The sequence below is a fragment of the Rhea pennata genome, chromosome 2, assembly GCF_028389875.1.
Source record: "Rhea pennata isolate bPtePen1 chromosome 2, bPtePen1.pri, whole genome shotgun sequence".
Lineage (NCBI taxonomy): Eukaryota > Metazoa > Chordata > Aves > Rheiformes > Rheidae > Rhea > Rhea pennata.
The window spans coordinates 37,800,159-37,815,994 of NC_084664.1; the positions used below are offsets into that span (position 1 = coordinate 37,800,159).

The window sequence follows — 15,836 nt, forward strand, 5'->3', positions numbered from 1 at the left end:
ATGGCTGGCAAACTGGAGGGCAGGGCTGCCATTCCAAAAGACTTTAACAAGCTGGAGGAATTCTCAAGCACTAGGATTCTCAAGTGTTCAACAAAGACAAATACAACGTCCTGCACTTGGAATAGAAGACTCCTATGCATCATCACAGGCTAGGGACTAGCTAGACAGGTTGCAGCTCCGGAGAAAAGGATCCTGCAGATTCTGAGAGCAAGTTGAACATGAAGTAGTGCATCCTTGCAGCAAAAAGCTAATGGCATATGGGGCTACATTAGCAAGAGCAAAGTCAAAAAGTCAGTTGAAGAAGTTGGTGACTGCCCTCTACACAACACTCATGAGGCTAGCTCTGGAACTGTGGACAGTTCTCTGTTCCCTAGTACACAAAAGAAATGGACAAACTGGAGAGAGTCTGACAGATGTCCATGAAGATGGTTGAGAGGAAAGGCAAAGGGGACTGAGTTTGTTTAGTCTGGAGAAGCAAAGACTAAGGTGGAGATCTAATTGCAGTCTTCCACTACCTATGCAGAAGGGGAGTTACAAAGCAAGTGGAGCCGTCCCTTCACAGAGCTGCACAGTAACAGGACAAGAGGAAAGCTGCAGGCAGGGAAATGCTGACTGGAAAGAAGGAAAGAGTCCCTCATGAAGACAGTAATTCTGCACTGGAACAGGCTGCACAGAGAATCTCCATCCTTGGAGTAACCTTGGGGCACCCTGAGTAAACTCATCCAGTTTTGATGTTAGCCTTGCCTCAACCAGGAGTTCAGATAAATGATTGTCAGATGTCCCTTCCAAACCTTTTTTTTTCCCTTCTTCTTTCTATGAATACCAAGTAAGTAACTTCATCAGAAATCTGGCTACCACTTCTAGGCTCTTTCTTCACTTCTACCCTTCTTTTCTCATACTACCTCACAGAAATCTAACCATCATCTAAAACTAAACATCAAGGAATCTATTATCTTCAGAGAACCTTCTGAATACCTTTTTCTACATCAGTACTGATATCAGCAGTGATGTCTGAGCCTAGAAGATCGTGATTCTGCTAATTTCTTCTTCACCGTATCTGAGACACAGCCTTTCTCTCTCCACTGTACTGGTGCGTCTGGTTATTTCTCCCTAGGTGCAGGACTCTGCACTTGCCCTTGTTGAACCTCATGAGGTTCCTCTCTGCCCAACTCTCCAGCCTGTCCAGGTCTCTCTGAATGGCAGCACAGCCCTCAGGTGCATCAGCCACTTCTCCCAGCTTGGTATCATCAGCAAACTTGCTGAGGAGGCACTTTGTCCCTTCATCTGGGTCACTGATGAATAAGCTGAACAGGATGGGACCCAGTCCTGAGCCCTGGGGGACTCCACTAGCCACAGGCCCCCAACTAGACACCACACCACTGATGACAACCCTCTGAGCTCTGCCATTCAGCCAGTTCTCAATCCACCTCACCATGCACTCATCAAAGTAGGAAGAGCCCACACTTCCTGAGCATTGCAGGAGCCTCCTGCACTGTGTGTGCGCCTAGCTGTGTTGTCCTTCCAGCAGATATCACAGTGTTGAAGTCTCTCATGAGAACCACAGCCTGTGATCGTGAGGCTACTTCCAGCTGTCTGTAGAAGGCCTCATTGACTTCCTCTTCCTGGTCACATGGCCAACAGATGATCGCCATACCTAATAGAGCTGATTTCATACCTAACAGAGCTGATCTCAATTAAAGCTGAATCAAAGATACTTAAAATCCTGGCATATTTTAAAACGGCTATTTAAGACAGGCAGCTTGCCAAGCAGAAGTTGTTTAGATGACATGATTTTTCAGATTTTGATATTAGATGACACTCCACAGGTGCTATCATGAAAAGTGATATCCAGCTTGGACACCTAGTAACTGTTTACAGTTACAGATACATGACATAAGCTTGGTTTTTAAACAAGTGTATAATTCAGACATCTACACATTCATATTCTGCATACATATATGCTTAACTAATTCCATCAACTGTATAAGCCTTTGCAGAAACTGTTCCTGTGGTACAGAGTCCATTTTACTTTAACCATAAAATCTAGAGTATCTTGCACAAGTAGTACAGGATCTTCAGCATTCTCTTGAATCTGTGAGCACAGATTCCCTCTGTGCCCTATGTCTATGAGGACTCCACTGATGATGATGAGGCTCTAATTATGAACAGAGCTTTGAGAAGTCATTCTACAACAGAAATATTAGATGTAATCTACAATTTCACATAAATTTTCCCTTTAAAGTATTTTTTAAAAGAATTAATGAGTTCATGAATCACTGATTGCCTGTTCTTGACCAGAACATATCCATTAAGACTGCAAATTCAGAAATGCATAGATTTAATCCTGTCCTTAGAATACTTGGCCTATCAATGGCCTAAAACTTCAGTCTTGTCAAGCTACAGTGTAAGGATGCTGAAAAGCAATTTTAACATAAACCATGACAGTTATTAATTTAGGAGATCATTTCAGATGCTTATATTTCATTTTATATTATCTCCTAAAGTAATTATGCTTACAGTTTTAACAGGATTTCAACTCCAGTGTGGCCTTGAATTCACTGCAAACACTAGACTGCAGACACTATAACGTGTACTGCAGAATATAACTTTTTGTATTCAAAGAGAAATGAACTAAGAGCTGGATAGGATCACAGACAGGAGAACTAAAAAGGTCCGGTACGCTTGTACTCTGACGGAAAGCACAGTCTATCTGGCCAAGAACAGGACTGAGAATTCAGTAACTCTCAAATCATAATCTCAACTATAACACTTACCTTTTGGCTTAATTAAGGATATTTTTAATTAAGTTCACCAAGTGTCTAGTTCCCTAGGTTAGAAGCCATAGCTGTTTTCTACAGCCAAGTGGCATCAATGTATTTGACACAAGCGTAAGAACCCACATATTCTTGTTCCACGGATGAGAGTCCTAATTAGAATGGCTGCAAGTCATTTTGTTCTCTCTGCATCTGTGAAATTTTGAGCTCTTTTACATCTAGTACCAGAGATTTAACAGGAATGTGAGATGTCTATAGTGAGAGGAAGCTCAGCCACTGAACTTGCTGCTTTTGCTCTGAGCTTTATGATAAGTTACAGATACATACACAGTGTTTTCTCAAGGAGAGGGAGACATGATAACAGTTCAGTATGTGCCACTGTGGCTTTTGCCACTGATCTAGCATGTACCTGAATTTCAGGTGCAGATACAACAGCTGGTACTTCTGGCTTCAAGAGAAAGCACCTACCAGCTTTCAGAACTCAGAAACCATCTACTGAACTAGATTCTGGAGGGAACTAGAAGTTAGAGATGCCAGCTGTACAGATGCAGAATCAGGTCCTCCTGCTCCTAGAAGCTTTTGTCAGTGGAATCTAAAACGTCCAGGGTCACAGGCACATAAAAGTTATGCAGTGATTTTGAGCACTGCACTCTGCCAAAGTAAAGGAATAATTTAAGGTTATTCCAAGACTCTAAATTTGACCTTTCTGCATCAAACACATCCCACTTGATTCTCCTCGCCTCTGTCTTCTCATGAAAAACAGACATGCTATCTCTTAAGGGACAAAGTCTTCTTATTTAATTTTTCTTATCTGTAACTATACCTAATTAAATGTTTACTAATGCATTAAAGACAAAAACCACTGAAGTAAGCACTAAATTAAGCATTTTCCTCTAAAACAAACATAAAGTGTACACTCAATGCCTTAATTAACGGACTGGACTTAATAAAGTGCTGGACTTGGAGCAGCAGGTCTTCCATCATAATCTTTGTTCAGTAATTAATGCTATTATGCGTCAGAGCATGGAATCATTCAAACACTACAGTGTACCAAAAGAAGCACAGTTGAACTATTAATTGAATGGCCTTCACACAGAACTATTTGTGAGGACAGTCACATGTGGCTCACTAGCAGGGTACTGTCGTCTTTGACAAACAGCTCCCTCAAATGACAAATCTTCAGTCATCAAAGATTTTCCCTTCTCAGCCATCATACCTTATCAACTCACTTCCACTCCACTAGCAGTTCCCAGAAAGGACTTCTTCACATCCATGAAAAAATGTGTTTTAAAAGAAGGTCATACACACCCTCCCTGTGAAGCACCTTTGCCAGCAATTCAGCTGCAGATCACAAGATGAGATGGTCTTCGTCAACTGTTCAGTTTGCTCTTACACAAACACACACATTCAAAATGTGTCCTTGAAAATCTCTCCTTAGCTATTTTCCTCATAGGAGATTTAACAGCCTCTGGTATAAATATATAAAAGAATCAATTCATCATGGCTTGCCAGCTGCAAATAACTACTGAGCAAGCAACTAAGTGCTTCATTTGAATAACATTCAACAAGTGAATTATGAAAGACCACTAACAGAGTTGTCACGTTAGGCAGCTCTGTCAGAGCTGACAGCTGTATCAGAGCTGTCAAGAGTTTCTCCACTGGTACAGTGTTTCACTCAGTATGATGGACAATGAAATCACTACATAAAAGATAAATTTTAGACTACTCAGAATGAAAGGAAATGATGGCAAGCCTAGTAAATATATTAGAAATGTATTCTGAATGTATTAGAAATGAGCTTCAACACTGGGTGAAATTCTGTTCTACGGAAGTTGCCTGCAAAAGTGACACTTTCTTCTCATAATCTAAGTAGTCACAGTTTCTCACTCAGGTCTTCAGGCAAAGAAACCTTGTCCATTTTTCAACTTCCTGGGCAAGCGTAGTGTTTTGTTTTGCTTTTTGCACCTGGCCTCAGGTGCAAAAAAAAACTGAATACCCTCCAGTTTCTCTACATTAAACACAATCATCTGAATATTGATCAAAACAGCATTGTTCAAAGTCCTTACAGAAACATCTGAGGACGAGATGCACAAAAAGTTCAAAATACAGTGAAAGCTACTGGTAGTCAAACTGTGGTATCACAAAAGTTACTAAATACACAAACAGGTCCCTTTTTATTTAACTTTACTAGCATGTGACCATGTATACCATTGCACCTGAGCTATTAGCACAAAATCAGAGCTGCAATTATGTAAACCATTTTATGCATTAGTGGAAGAGAAATAGTCAAGCAAAAATACCACTGAAAACTAGTTTGAATAAAGTGTCAACCCCATTTCATTGATCTGTTTAAAGAGGAATTAGAATTTTTCAACTTGCTTACTTAGAAATGATTGAGTAGGTAATTCCTGAATCCCTTTGTCAAGTATCATTTTAGAATCACTAACTGTTTTAAATAATACATTTCTTCCACTTTGCTACATGAAAAGTCTTCATCTGTTAGTTTTTTGGGATTGTAACTATACAGTGACACACATGAGCAACAGATGGTTATCAAAAAATGATATTCAAAAGACTAATGAAGCTGTATTTCCAGTAATCTACTTCAGCAGATGAGATAGTTTCAAACACTGGTGTGATTTTGAAGACCTAGAAAAGGGGAAAGAGCTGGGCTTCAGCTCAGTAAACACATTATTCTCTCACTTCACACAGACAGGACATTTAAATGCTTCTGTTCCTTCCACTACATGTGAGTTAAGCATGTGTGTGAATTATGCAAATGAATTAAGCCTGAGGAAACAGGAATTCTAATAGGAGAAAGTGCTGCTTCAGTATAAGGAAAATAACCAGATACTACCATGGAGAAAGCTGAACAGCCCAAATCTAGATCACAGGCATGGTTAACATACCACTACATCTACATAAACACTTGCAGGCTCTTTTAATTTCCACACCCACTATTGCAAATGAGTGAAAACATTTATTAAGCTACTCCCCCTCGAATGTGTATAAATTATTTGAGGCTCGTATCAACAGTTAACACCGTGGTAGTGACAATCCTGCCGTTCCACGAAGCGTTTTCACTGGCGGTCCCTGAAGCTAACACCACCTTCGCCTGAGGCGGGCAGCTCGGGGGCCCGTCACGCGCGGGCGCGCGCGCAGGCGAGCGGGCGGCCGTTACGCTGGGCCTGCCACGCGCGGACGCCCGCGGCCACGCGGCGGAAGGGCACCGGCGCTCCGCGGCCGAGCGCCGAGGAAGGCGCGGCCTCAACGCGCCCTGCGTCGCCGGCGCGGCGCTCCGCCGCTGCCGCCGGCGCGGCCGAAGTGCCCGGGGGGCCGCACGCGCGCCGAGCGGAGAGGCCGGTCCTTACCCATCGCCGCGCGGGCTGCCCGCACCCGCCTGTGCCAGCGCCACCAGCCCGCGCGTCCCCCGAGCACCACAGCCGCGGCCATGCTGCGCCCCGGCGCCGAGCGACCTCCGGCCAACCGCCGCCGCCCGCCCGCAACGGCCGCCCGCAACGGCCGCTCGCATCCGCGCGCCGAGAGCGGCGGCTGCGGCGGCCAATCGCAGCCGCGCCGTGCGGCCGCCAGCCAATGAGAGCGGGCGTGCTCCTCCCCGTGACCCGCCGGCTCCGCCTGCTCCCGCTGACGGACGGGGTCGCTGCTCGGCGCTGCCGGTGGCGGGAGCGCGGGCCGGGCCGGGCCGGGCCGGGCCGGGCCGAGCCGAGCCGAGCCGAGCCGAGCCGAGCCGAGCCGAGCGGGGACTCGCGGGAGGGCCGCGAGGCGCGCGGAGCACGGTTGTTTCCCTGAGGGGCTGATGGAGCGGTTGTTACCATGAATCTGTTTGAACTACAAGCTGCCGCGAGCCTGTGCTGCTCGGCCACGGCGTACTGAAGGCGGGGCTCAGAGACCGCGGCGGCAGCCCGGGCGGGGCGTCCAGCTGGGGCGCGGGGGAGCAGGCGGGACGCGGCCTCGGCGGAGGGAGGTTTCGATTCCAGCCCCCGCAACCGCTGCTTTTCTCTCTTGTGCAAAAGAGTATTCTCTCGGGAGCAGAAGTGTGTAGCGGGGCCAGTGCAAAGGAATGGTGGCTGCGCCCTGTATCATTAGCTTTCTCTTACGAGGTAAAAACTCCTCTCGCTGTTACGTAGTATTATTTACAAACTTCTTGGAAAATGCAGTCAGGAATAGATCTCAGGCCCCACCGAGTCAGCTTCTATTTGCACACTCTTATGTGAACACAGAAAGAATACGCCCAATCTGCATGTTTGACTCTTCTATCCATACCATAACATACTTTCGTATATTCACCTCTGGGGCACAGCGGATGGCATACGGTTAAATTAACCAACCAAACAGCTCAACGGAAAGGAATTTGGTGGGCAGTGAACAATGTTATATAACAGCTGTAATCTGGCATGTGTGAGTGCTACCACTCAACGGGCTGAACTCACATCCTCACTCTGTTGCTTCTTTCTCTCACTGCCCTTCAGCTGAGCATTGGGACAGTACCGCTTGAGGAGAAAATAAGATCTCTGCAGCCAAGGGAATGGGAAGAGACACACAAAAACAGACTGTTCAATTTGCTAGCACATTGCAAAACATTTGAAGCTGCAGAGACTCATATATGCTGGTATTTTCACAAGCTCACTTGTCACTTCCACAGTGCCAGTTGAAGATATTTAAGTGAATGAGGCTACTGAGCTATATTTACTTTTCTCCTCAGAGGTGACAAGGTTGACAACCATCTCAAGCACAGACTTTGCTGGGATGGGAAGAGGTGTGATTCCCAATCAATGCAGCGAGGCTGACAGAAATCTGTAGTGAGCCAAATGAGGCCTTTGGAGGTAATTAAAACCTGAATTTTACACATAATCACATACATCTTTAACTCGGCTTGAAAGCATGATTTTTTTCTTCTCAGCCTGATTCTTCACTGCCTTGCATTTCTGTAGAGTCATTTACTCTTTTTCAACTGGCTGTACACTGTTACTAAATCTCAGTTACGCCAGTGATTGATTTGTTATTAATTGTGCAAGAATAGATAGGTGGAACAAATGAGCAGAATCTAATGCAGTGTTGTTCAGATTTTTAACTCCTGTCAACAGATGCAGCTTTGCCCGTATAGCTGCATCCTTTTCTAGACCCATACCTGGTCTAAGAGCATTTACATAGGTATAAATAAAGTATTATTTGTTTAAAACTTATCTGAGAATTCCACTTTATACCAGCATAATAGAAGTACACCACCATCACTTCCAAACAAAGCAAGAGAAACTGGCAAAAGGAGAATCCTATCTAACAGAAATGATAAAGTATTGTAGACATAGCCTAAGAATACTTTGCCAGTACACCTGGCATAAATAAACTCTAATGTTTATTGTATGTGTATGTCCACTGTTACATGATTCTTTTTTATTACAGCTTTTGTACAGAGCGTGCTGACAGCACTGAACATTGATGCAAGTGATACTAGCAGCTTAGTACTTGTAAGGTAGGCAGTATGAGAAAGAAATAGTTGCAGGACTTCTATATTGCAGAACATTTGCTGGAGAAGAGAGAAAAGCAAATTAAAAGGTTGGCTTTTTTTTTTTTTTTTTTTTTTTTTTTTTTTTTTTTTGCCAAAATGCCCTCTAGCGATATTTGAACTTTTAGCAGGCTTGTAGTAAAGTTAGCTCATTTTGTTAAAAATAATTTTGCCTTTCCTAAAAGTTTATCTTACTATAAATTAAGCCTTCGTGGTTAATTTTATTTTGTATATGTTTCTCATTTCTTTGCCAACCTAATCACATTCTTTCCACACAAAATGAAGAAAAAAAAAACTTATTAGCTTCAAAATATTTTTGTTTTAAGTAAATAGCTATGAAAGCATTTACTTATATTAAACTACAGGATTAAAATGTTCTGGTTTATTCAACAGAGTGGCAGTATCTCCTTACTCACACCTATTAAGATAGTGTTTCATAAAAATTTCCATGTGATGATTTCTGAAATTATTAACTAGTTAAAATGCAAATATATAAATAAATCATTATTTGTATAGCTGGGTTCTACAAATTAAAAAATATTTTTCCCATGTGTTAAAAATACTTCATTTGGGTGCATAAAACCTCAAATTTTAAGTAGAATGCTTTAAAGTCATGTGAGTAAAGTCTAAGACTATCTATAAAAATAAATTCATTAGATATTTCAAAATATCTTGAAGTGCCAAAAAAGCTTTCCAGAAATCAGTGATTACACTGCAAGCATGTCACAAAGGAGAACTGTTAACAAGTACGACTTTGCCAGTGAGTAGGAAGATTGCCAACATTTAATTGGCTTTAAAGTTTTGTTCTATCAATGGTGTATTGTATCTTAAAAGCAATAATACCAACCTTACAATTTAGGCATGAAATGAGATCTCAAAATATCTCACCGATTGTGTCAGGAAGCAACTATTTTCTTCAGGAAGAGTTGCTAGCCTACTTACTGCTGTAGTTTAAGGAGCTGATTTTGTACAATACAGCAAAAAGAAAAGCAAAAATATTACATACGAGAATACGAAGTAGTAAGCATATAAGTGGTACGTATCTATTTTCATTAGTAGATCTTTCAGTGCTTTATTAAAAGAGAGTACAGATGTTGTCATAAGAAGTAATCTGCCTTCCGACACAACTTAGTCTTTTTGATCCCCAAACCTAGGCAGGTATATCCTTGAGGTTGCCCTCCCACCTCCTATCAGTTCAGTCAGTTGGATTGCTTTTTTACAGCTTTCTGTACTGGATCTACGAATTGAGTTGGATTAAAAAAAATCTCTGCTGCCTTTGCCCAGCTGCTCATCCCCATCTCTGCATTACAATTTACTGTCCTCGCAGGTATGCCAGTGTAGCTATTGTTAACTCATTCCTTTCAGTCATCCATTACACAATCTACCCCAACAAATTCTTGCACTGGTGCCTGGGCCTCAATAGGGACTGAGCAAGCCAGCCTGAAATGAATGAGTGGAACAGAAAGCTCTTAAATCAGTTCCTGAAACACTGGATAGTGGTAATGTAGAACCAAATTCTGAGTCATAGGAAGATTATGGGTCCCAGTGTCATACGTCAGTGACAGAAAAAAAAATGCAACAAAGCAGCTTTCTTGACTATCATTACCATGTAACTGTATCATACTACCATTATTATCATTGCTCATTAAGCCATATTGCCTTGCTATCATTAATGAACGTATCATCTTGCTTTGTAGGTTGCTGCTGTCTGATTTCTGCAGGAACCTGAGAAATGTACAGAAGATACAGCACCTTTTTACAATATAGTACTGTATCCCCTGCTGTAATCTGTTTATTAGATCATCAGAAACTTTTTAGGTTATTATATGTATTACCTCATGAGTCTGTAGGGACTTTGTACATCAAGAACTTTGTCTTTAAGTGACTGGCATTTTTTTTTACACTGTAAGAAGTGTGTAGACCTTATGTGTGGTCTGTTAACACTTTTGACATTGTAACATGGATGCTAAGGCCTAAGAAATGTCAGAGCGCTCACAAAACGGAAAGCAGCTGCTACTGATGGAAATTACCTACCTGTTGGTACCTTATGCCTGCTAAATTCCAAGTCATGTAAAATTACATAAAATAAAGAAGGATGCTTTCTTTACTCTTGATGTTGAAAATATGGCCATCTAAGTCTGCTTTAAGAAGTAATATAAAAAGACAAAATATAAAGAATAAAAAATAAACACAGAACAGTTATATTGTTGTCAATTTTTATTTTCTTAGATTTAAGGATTTTTTTCTATAATAACCTTCAAAAGCAAAGGAAAGTGTATGGCAAATTATGTTAAGGGATTTTCAGAGCCTACCTCTGATTTAACTCTACTGATGTGGGATAATTACATTCGATCAGATTTTTAAGAGGTTTCCTTTGGGGCAGGTTTCCTTTTCAGGCCATTGAGTCTTGTAGTCTGGGATGACAAGTGCACTGTTCTCACTGAATTTAGAGCTACAGGGATACAACACCTGTAAAAGAGGACCCTGATTGCAGAGTGATATTTAAATTCAGCATTAACAGTACTTGGTTTAGCCAAAAAAAATTATAGGTGATACAACAGCATGTTTGAATTTGTAATCAAAATGAACTGGCAGTCAAAACTACAGTGTTTTATTCCTCATTCTAACCTTCTGTCTTGCATTTGTTGTGTTTACTTCTTTACTTTGAAGAGCTTTTGGAATGTTTAAAAAATGCAGTAAAAATGCAGTAAAACTTCTCAGGAATTCCTGAGCTGCAAATAGCTGGAGTTGGGAGAGCATTCCAGAGGAAAATCTCTGCGTACTTCCTCTCTGATTATCCACTTCGGTCATTGTTGGAGACAGATTACTAGGCTAGAGGGACCTTGAGTCCACCATAGAATGACATTCTTGTTATTTCTAGATGTTAAGAATTAGGACTCTCAGGGCAGCATTCATTTCCTACTTATGTGCTTATTTCCTGCTTATTTCCTACTTATTAGGTAACTAACCAGAACGTATGAGTAGGAATGCAAGTGGTTATTTTTGCTGCCAGTATTACATTAAAAAAGTGTGTATTTTAAACTGATTTAATTCTTGCTGAGTTGTGTGATGCATTCTGCAGTGATGTATTATCAAATAATCAATCACAGATTGAATATGTGCAGTATTCTAAATATTGCACATACATATGGGGAAGCAAATTCTAAGCTGCAAGAATGCAGTGCCCTGGGGGAACACTGAAATTTTTTTTAGTATGAAGACTTACTGTCTGTTTTGTCACAGGAATTTGTATTTTAATTTGGAGTACAGTTGCATCCTACTCAGACATCAGATGAATGTTGGAATGTGTGTTACAGAAGGGTATCAGTGCATACATATTTGTATTAATTTATATTAAATTCAGTTAATTCAGTTGCCCTCTTTTTTAGCTCTGATAAATCCCACTAGATGTTTAGGCTAGACTGGGCTGAGTTTTTCAAAACAGCTGAAAAGAGTCAAATATTTATTTCCCATGAGAATTAAAGTAACTCTTTCAAGTTCCATTCAAAATTCCACCCAAGTAAAATGTAACAGAGATACTTAATCTGGTTGAATTTCATTGGACAATGCACTGGAGAACAAATCCCTTCAAACATTTGGTAAATGGAATGTGTTGAAGTACTGGTTATGAGCAACTTCAGTTGCTCTTATTGAGGCTCTTTTACAAATAATTACAGGTAGGAATTTGCACGTAAGTGACTGCATTTATATCATGAACAACACAGAGCTGCTCCAGTTGGAGAATTTGTGCGAAAAATTCAAAGTGTAAGGAAAGTTACCTGTATAGCATCCCATAGCAATTTGGGGTTGGTTTCATTTTTGCGTTTTAACTGCAAAATATGTTTTAGCTGATTTTAATGGATGTAGAATCTGTTAATGTTTGTGTACTGTGGCTTACTCTGACATGCTTATTTCACATGACCTAGAAATGGAAACAGGAGGATGATTTTGGTTTCAATTTGGATAAAAGTCTTGCAAAAGCAGGTGAGGAAGGAGAAAATTCCAGAAGAAACGTTGCTACATATGTTCAATGTTTAACATCAGGCATGGCCATTTTATTTCAACTTCTACCTAGAGTTTACTACATACAGAACATAACGATGGTGGGGGAATTGCAGAAAACAGTCACTCTGTGCTCTTCTGTTAGTTATAAGATTCTGAGATAGGAGAAGAAAATGAACACAGCAAAAGCCACACAGAAAATCAACATGGTAAGTTGATTTCAAACGTAAGGGGCCCAAGGAAGGGTGAGATAATTATTGCCCGGGAAAAGATGCATATAAAACACATAAAAAAATAGTTCAATTTTTTCCAACCAACATAAATCACTCCAAAAGTATGAACTTTACATTACTGTGATAAAATCCCAAACTAGCCTCAGTATGATATAAAAAAAGGAATGCTGGCAATAACTCAGTCCTTGGGTTCTCCTACAAAAAAGTATAAAGCACACTGCTTCAGAAACATTTTCTTTGTGTAGCATGCTCCTGAGCAAAATCTTGGATTTGCCAAAATGGGAGGTGATGTTGCTTGTACTGACATCCTTGGGAATTTGTCCCTGATTTCAGTGGGAGCGACATAAGGCCCCTGGAGGAATAGGCCATATTGGGGAAAATTGTTCATTGCAGGCTTGCTAGAAGAGTTAGTATTGGGGAACATAACCTACTGCTGCTCAAGAGAACTATCTCTTGAGTTAATTAACTTTTGAAACAGAGACACTGTTATTTAAGCAATATAATTCAACACAGAAGAACCATCTTTAGGAAGTTATTTTCTATTCTTGGATGCACAATTTACACAAACTTTTATACTTTTTATGAGTGCAATTAATAATTTAATTCCTTTGGAATTTTAGCTATACAGAGGATAAATGTACTTCATGCGCAGAAGGACAGAGAGTAACACTTTACAAGGAGCAAATATTAAATAAGATCTATTTCATATTCTCATTTAAATATCACAGTGTATAAATCAATGTAGGTCAACACACCTCCTCTATTCAACATGAAGACAACACTATCGGGGTTATTATGATGCTATGTTGTCTATATTGTCTGAACTGTATTGTCCATTGAAATATTTTGAATTGAACTTGTAATAAAAGTTTTATACTGTATACCTGCATTAGGCAATTAGTTACAGAACACTTACTTGGAAAAAAAACTCCATTCTGCCCTACCGCAAATGTAAGATGAATACATCTTATTTAAGATTTCTAAATACAAAGTGCACATTTAGTTTCAGTATAGTGCTATAATTTCATTACGTAGCACGCATACCTATGAAAGAGCTTGTTTCTTACTATTTTTGTGTTTTATCTGTGTTAAATGTTAATGAATTTCCCTACTGCAGACTGTTCTTTTAAGTTACTTCTGAGTAACAGCACTTAAAAAAAGTAATAGTCGCTTGCAGTGAAAAAGTGCAGGAGAAACTTTTAGATAATAACCCTTTTTAGAAGGAACATGCTGCTTGTTCACAACAAGGGATGCGTGCTTCATCTGTACAATCTGTGATACCAATTCCAGTAGAGCAGAATCATTAGGACATTGGTTACCAAAACAATAGCATCATTTCCTAAATATCAGCATTATAGTGTCAGTTTTCTACAAAAAAAGTAATAATTTGCTTTCCTAAAATAAATTAAAAAATGTAAAGATTTGGTTAATATATGATTTCCTGCAGTTAAAGGTTTCAAAATTTTTGTTGCCTGAACTGTGGGATAACATAAGAACATACATTACACAAAGATATGTTGATTACACTGGAACCAACTAAGAAGTACATTTAAGAGTCTTACCCTCACACAAAATAGTAAAATAAATTTTGGGTACAATATTGTTCTAGTAAGACTACTGCTAATAATTAGTTCCACTAATTGAAATAAAATGACTTTACTGTGGAGTCCTTGAATATAATTAAATATAATTGAAATGCAAATCTAGTCTGTTGTGCCTGTCTTTTGATATTTGACTAATTCTAAAGAAAAGATACACAAGAAAAAAACATCATGACAAGTTTCCAAAATCCAGAGTTGTTGATTTAAGGAAACTAAAATTTTCTGAGTCAGTCTGACTTCCTCATTAGTATTGATTCTGTAAAACTGATGTAGTATGCATACTTATATAGAGAAACTGAAGCTTTCATTTATAAATAAGATGGAATAAAAATATTTTCCATGACTTGTTTGTCTGAAAGAAAAGTACTTTCCAAATGGTTTGTTTTTTTCTCCAGAAACACATCATCTTCAGTGAACATGAAATCAAACTTTGGTTTGTTACGATTAAAAATGAACATAAATGTATCATTATCACTGGAGTAATATAATCCTATTATCATTTTACTAGATAAGTGGTGACAATGTTGTGTTTGTAATAGCCTCTAGAGATATAATAAATCTAGCCAGGGAATGTTAGCCTGGTCCAAGACAGATTAAATGTGGAGAACTGGAATATAGTTCCCAGTAAACAAACACTTTGAGGTCAGGAGGTCATACTTGCTCAGCTGTTCTTCATAAGCCCTCTTGGAAATAACTTTCATACCATCACTGAGTATATTTTGTGCTACCTAGTAATACCAAAGGCCAAGTACAGCGGTGATATAAGTGATTTCTAAGTTCAATATTAGGTGTAAAGTGATCAAAAAACAATACGCAAATGGCAAAGTAAGATGATGCTCAACATTTGATGAGTGTAATTAATAAGAATTTGATCTTTCCTGCGGAAAAAGATTCATCCCACTTGAAAATTGGTGCAAATTCCCATTGACAAATAAGCTGAATTTGGCACTGGTGATACTGTGAATAATACAGCATAAACTAAAAGCTAACTATATTTGAATTCAAAAGAGGGCAAGGAAGAACATACAGCCAATGAACTCTCCCTTGGCAGTTGACTAATTGCAGGAGAATGGGGACTGCAAGTCAACAAAGGTCTGGGAAGGAGAACTACATGATGAATTGGCTTTTGGCATTTCTTCTAACACGGAAAAAATGCCTGGATTCTGGGAATGCTAAAATAAGTACATATGTGTGCTGCTTATTATGGGTAAAGTTTTCAAAAACTCTTCTGTTATCTTAAGATTAACTTGCTGTCTTTCAAAAAGACTCAGACACCTATTTTGCTCTATTTTAAGGAAATGGTGCACTACTCATGGGTATATTCTGAGAATATTAGTAACAGATACTATCGACAAGCTCAGTCAGGTCTTAGTGGTAGATTTTAGCAAGCAGTTTTATAAAGCCTTAAAAAGTCCCCTTTAGTATAAACATGATATATAAAAAATATGCAGACATATAGGCTAAATGCTGCCCACATGACGTATCTCAGTAAGGATAACTGAAATGCACATTGTGAAAGTAGATTCTAACCATGGTGTTTGTATACAAAACAGTATTATAGGTCCAAAAATCCTTTGCCATGTAGTGAACTATAGCCATATGTCATGGCTGTGACATTATCGTATTTTTTAAAGACTAAGGTTTGTTACGTGCATTAGTAATGTAAATTGTATTTTGATTGAATGAATCTAGTTCCAAAACA

The 15,836-nt window shown here is 39.6% G+C and overlaps 1 protein-coding gene and 1 long non-coding RNA gene across 3 annotated transcripts in view; one reads left to right on the plus strand and one right to left on the minus strand.

The window, feature by feature from the left end:
• HIBADH (3-hydroxyisobutyrate dehydrogenase) overlaps positions 1–6,283 on the minus strand; it is an 83,833-nt gene extending 77,550 nt beyond the window's left edge. The window contains exon 1 of the mRNA XM_062569254.1: positions 6,146–6,283. Coding sequence (XP_062425238.1) covers positions 6,146–6,227 — 82 coding nt within the window. The 5' untranslated portion in view covers positions 6,228–6,283. The remainder of the gene's footprint in view (positions 1–6,145) is intronic.
• A 216-nt stretch (positions 6,284–6,499) lies between these two features.
• LOC134136107 (uncharacterized) lies at positions 6,500–10,500 on the plus strand. 2 transcript variants are annotated; one of them, XR_009957433.1, is made up of 4 exons: positions 6,500–6,895; positions 7,498–7,618; positions 8,196–8,348; positions 9,996–10,500. It is a non-coding gene; the product is annotated as an uncharacterized LOC134136107 (long non-coding RNA). The 2 variants fall into 2 exon arrangements; XR_009957434.1 differs by having other exon boundaries at positions 8,196–8,265.
• Positions 10,501–15,836: the final 5,336 nt, after the last annotated feature.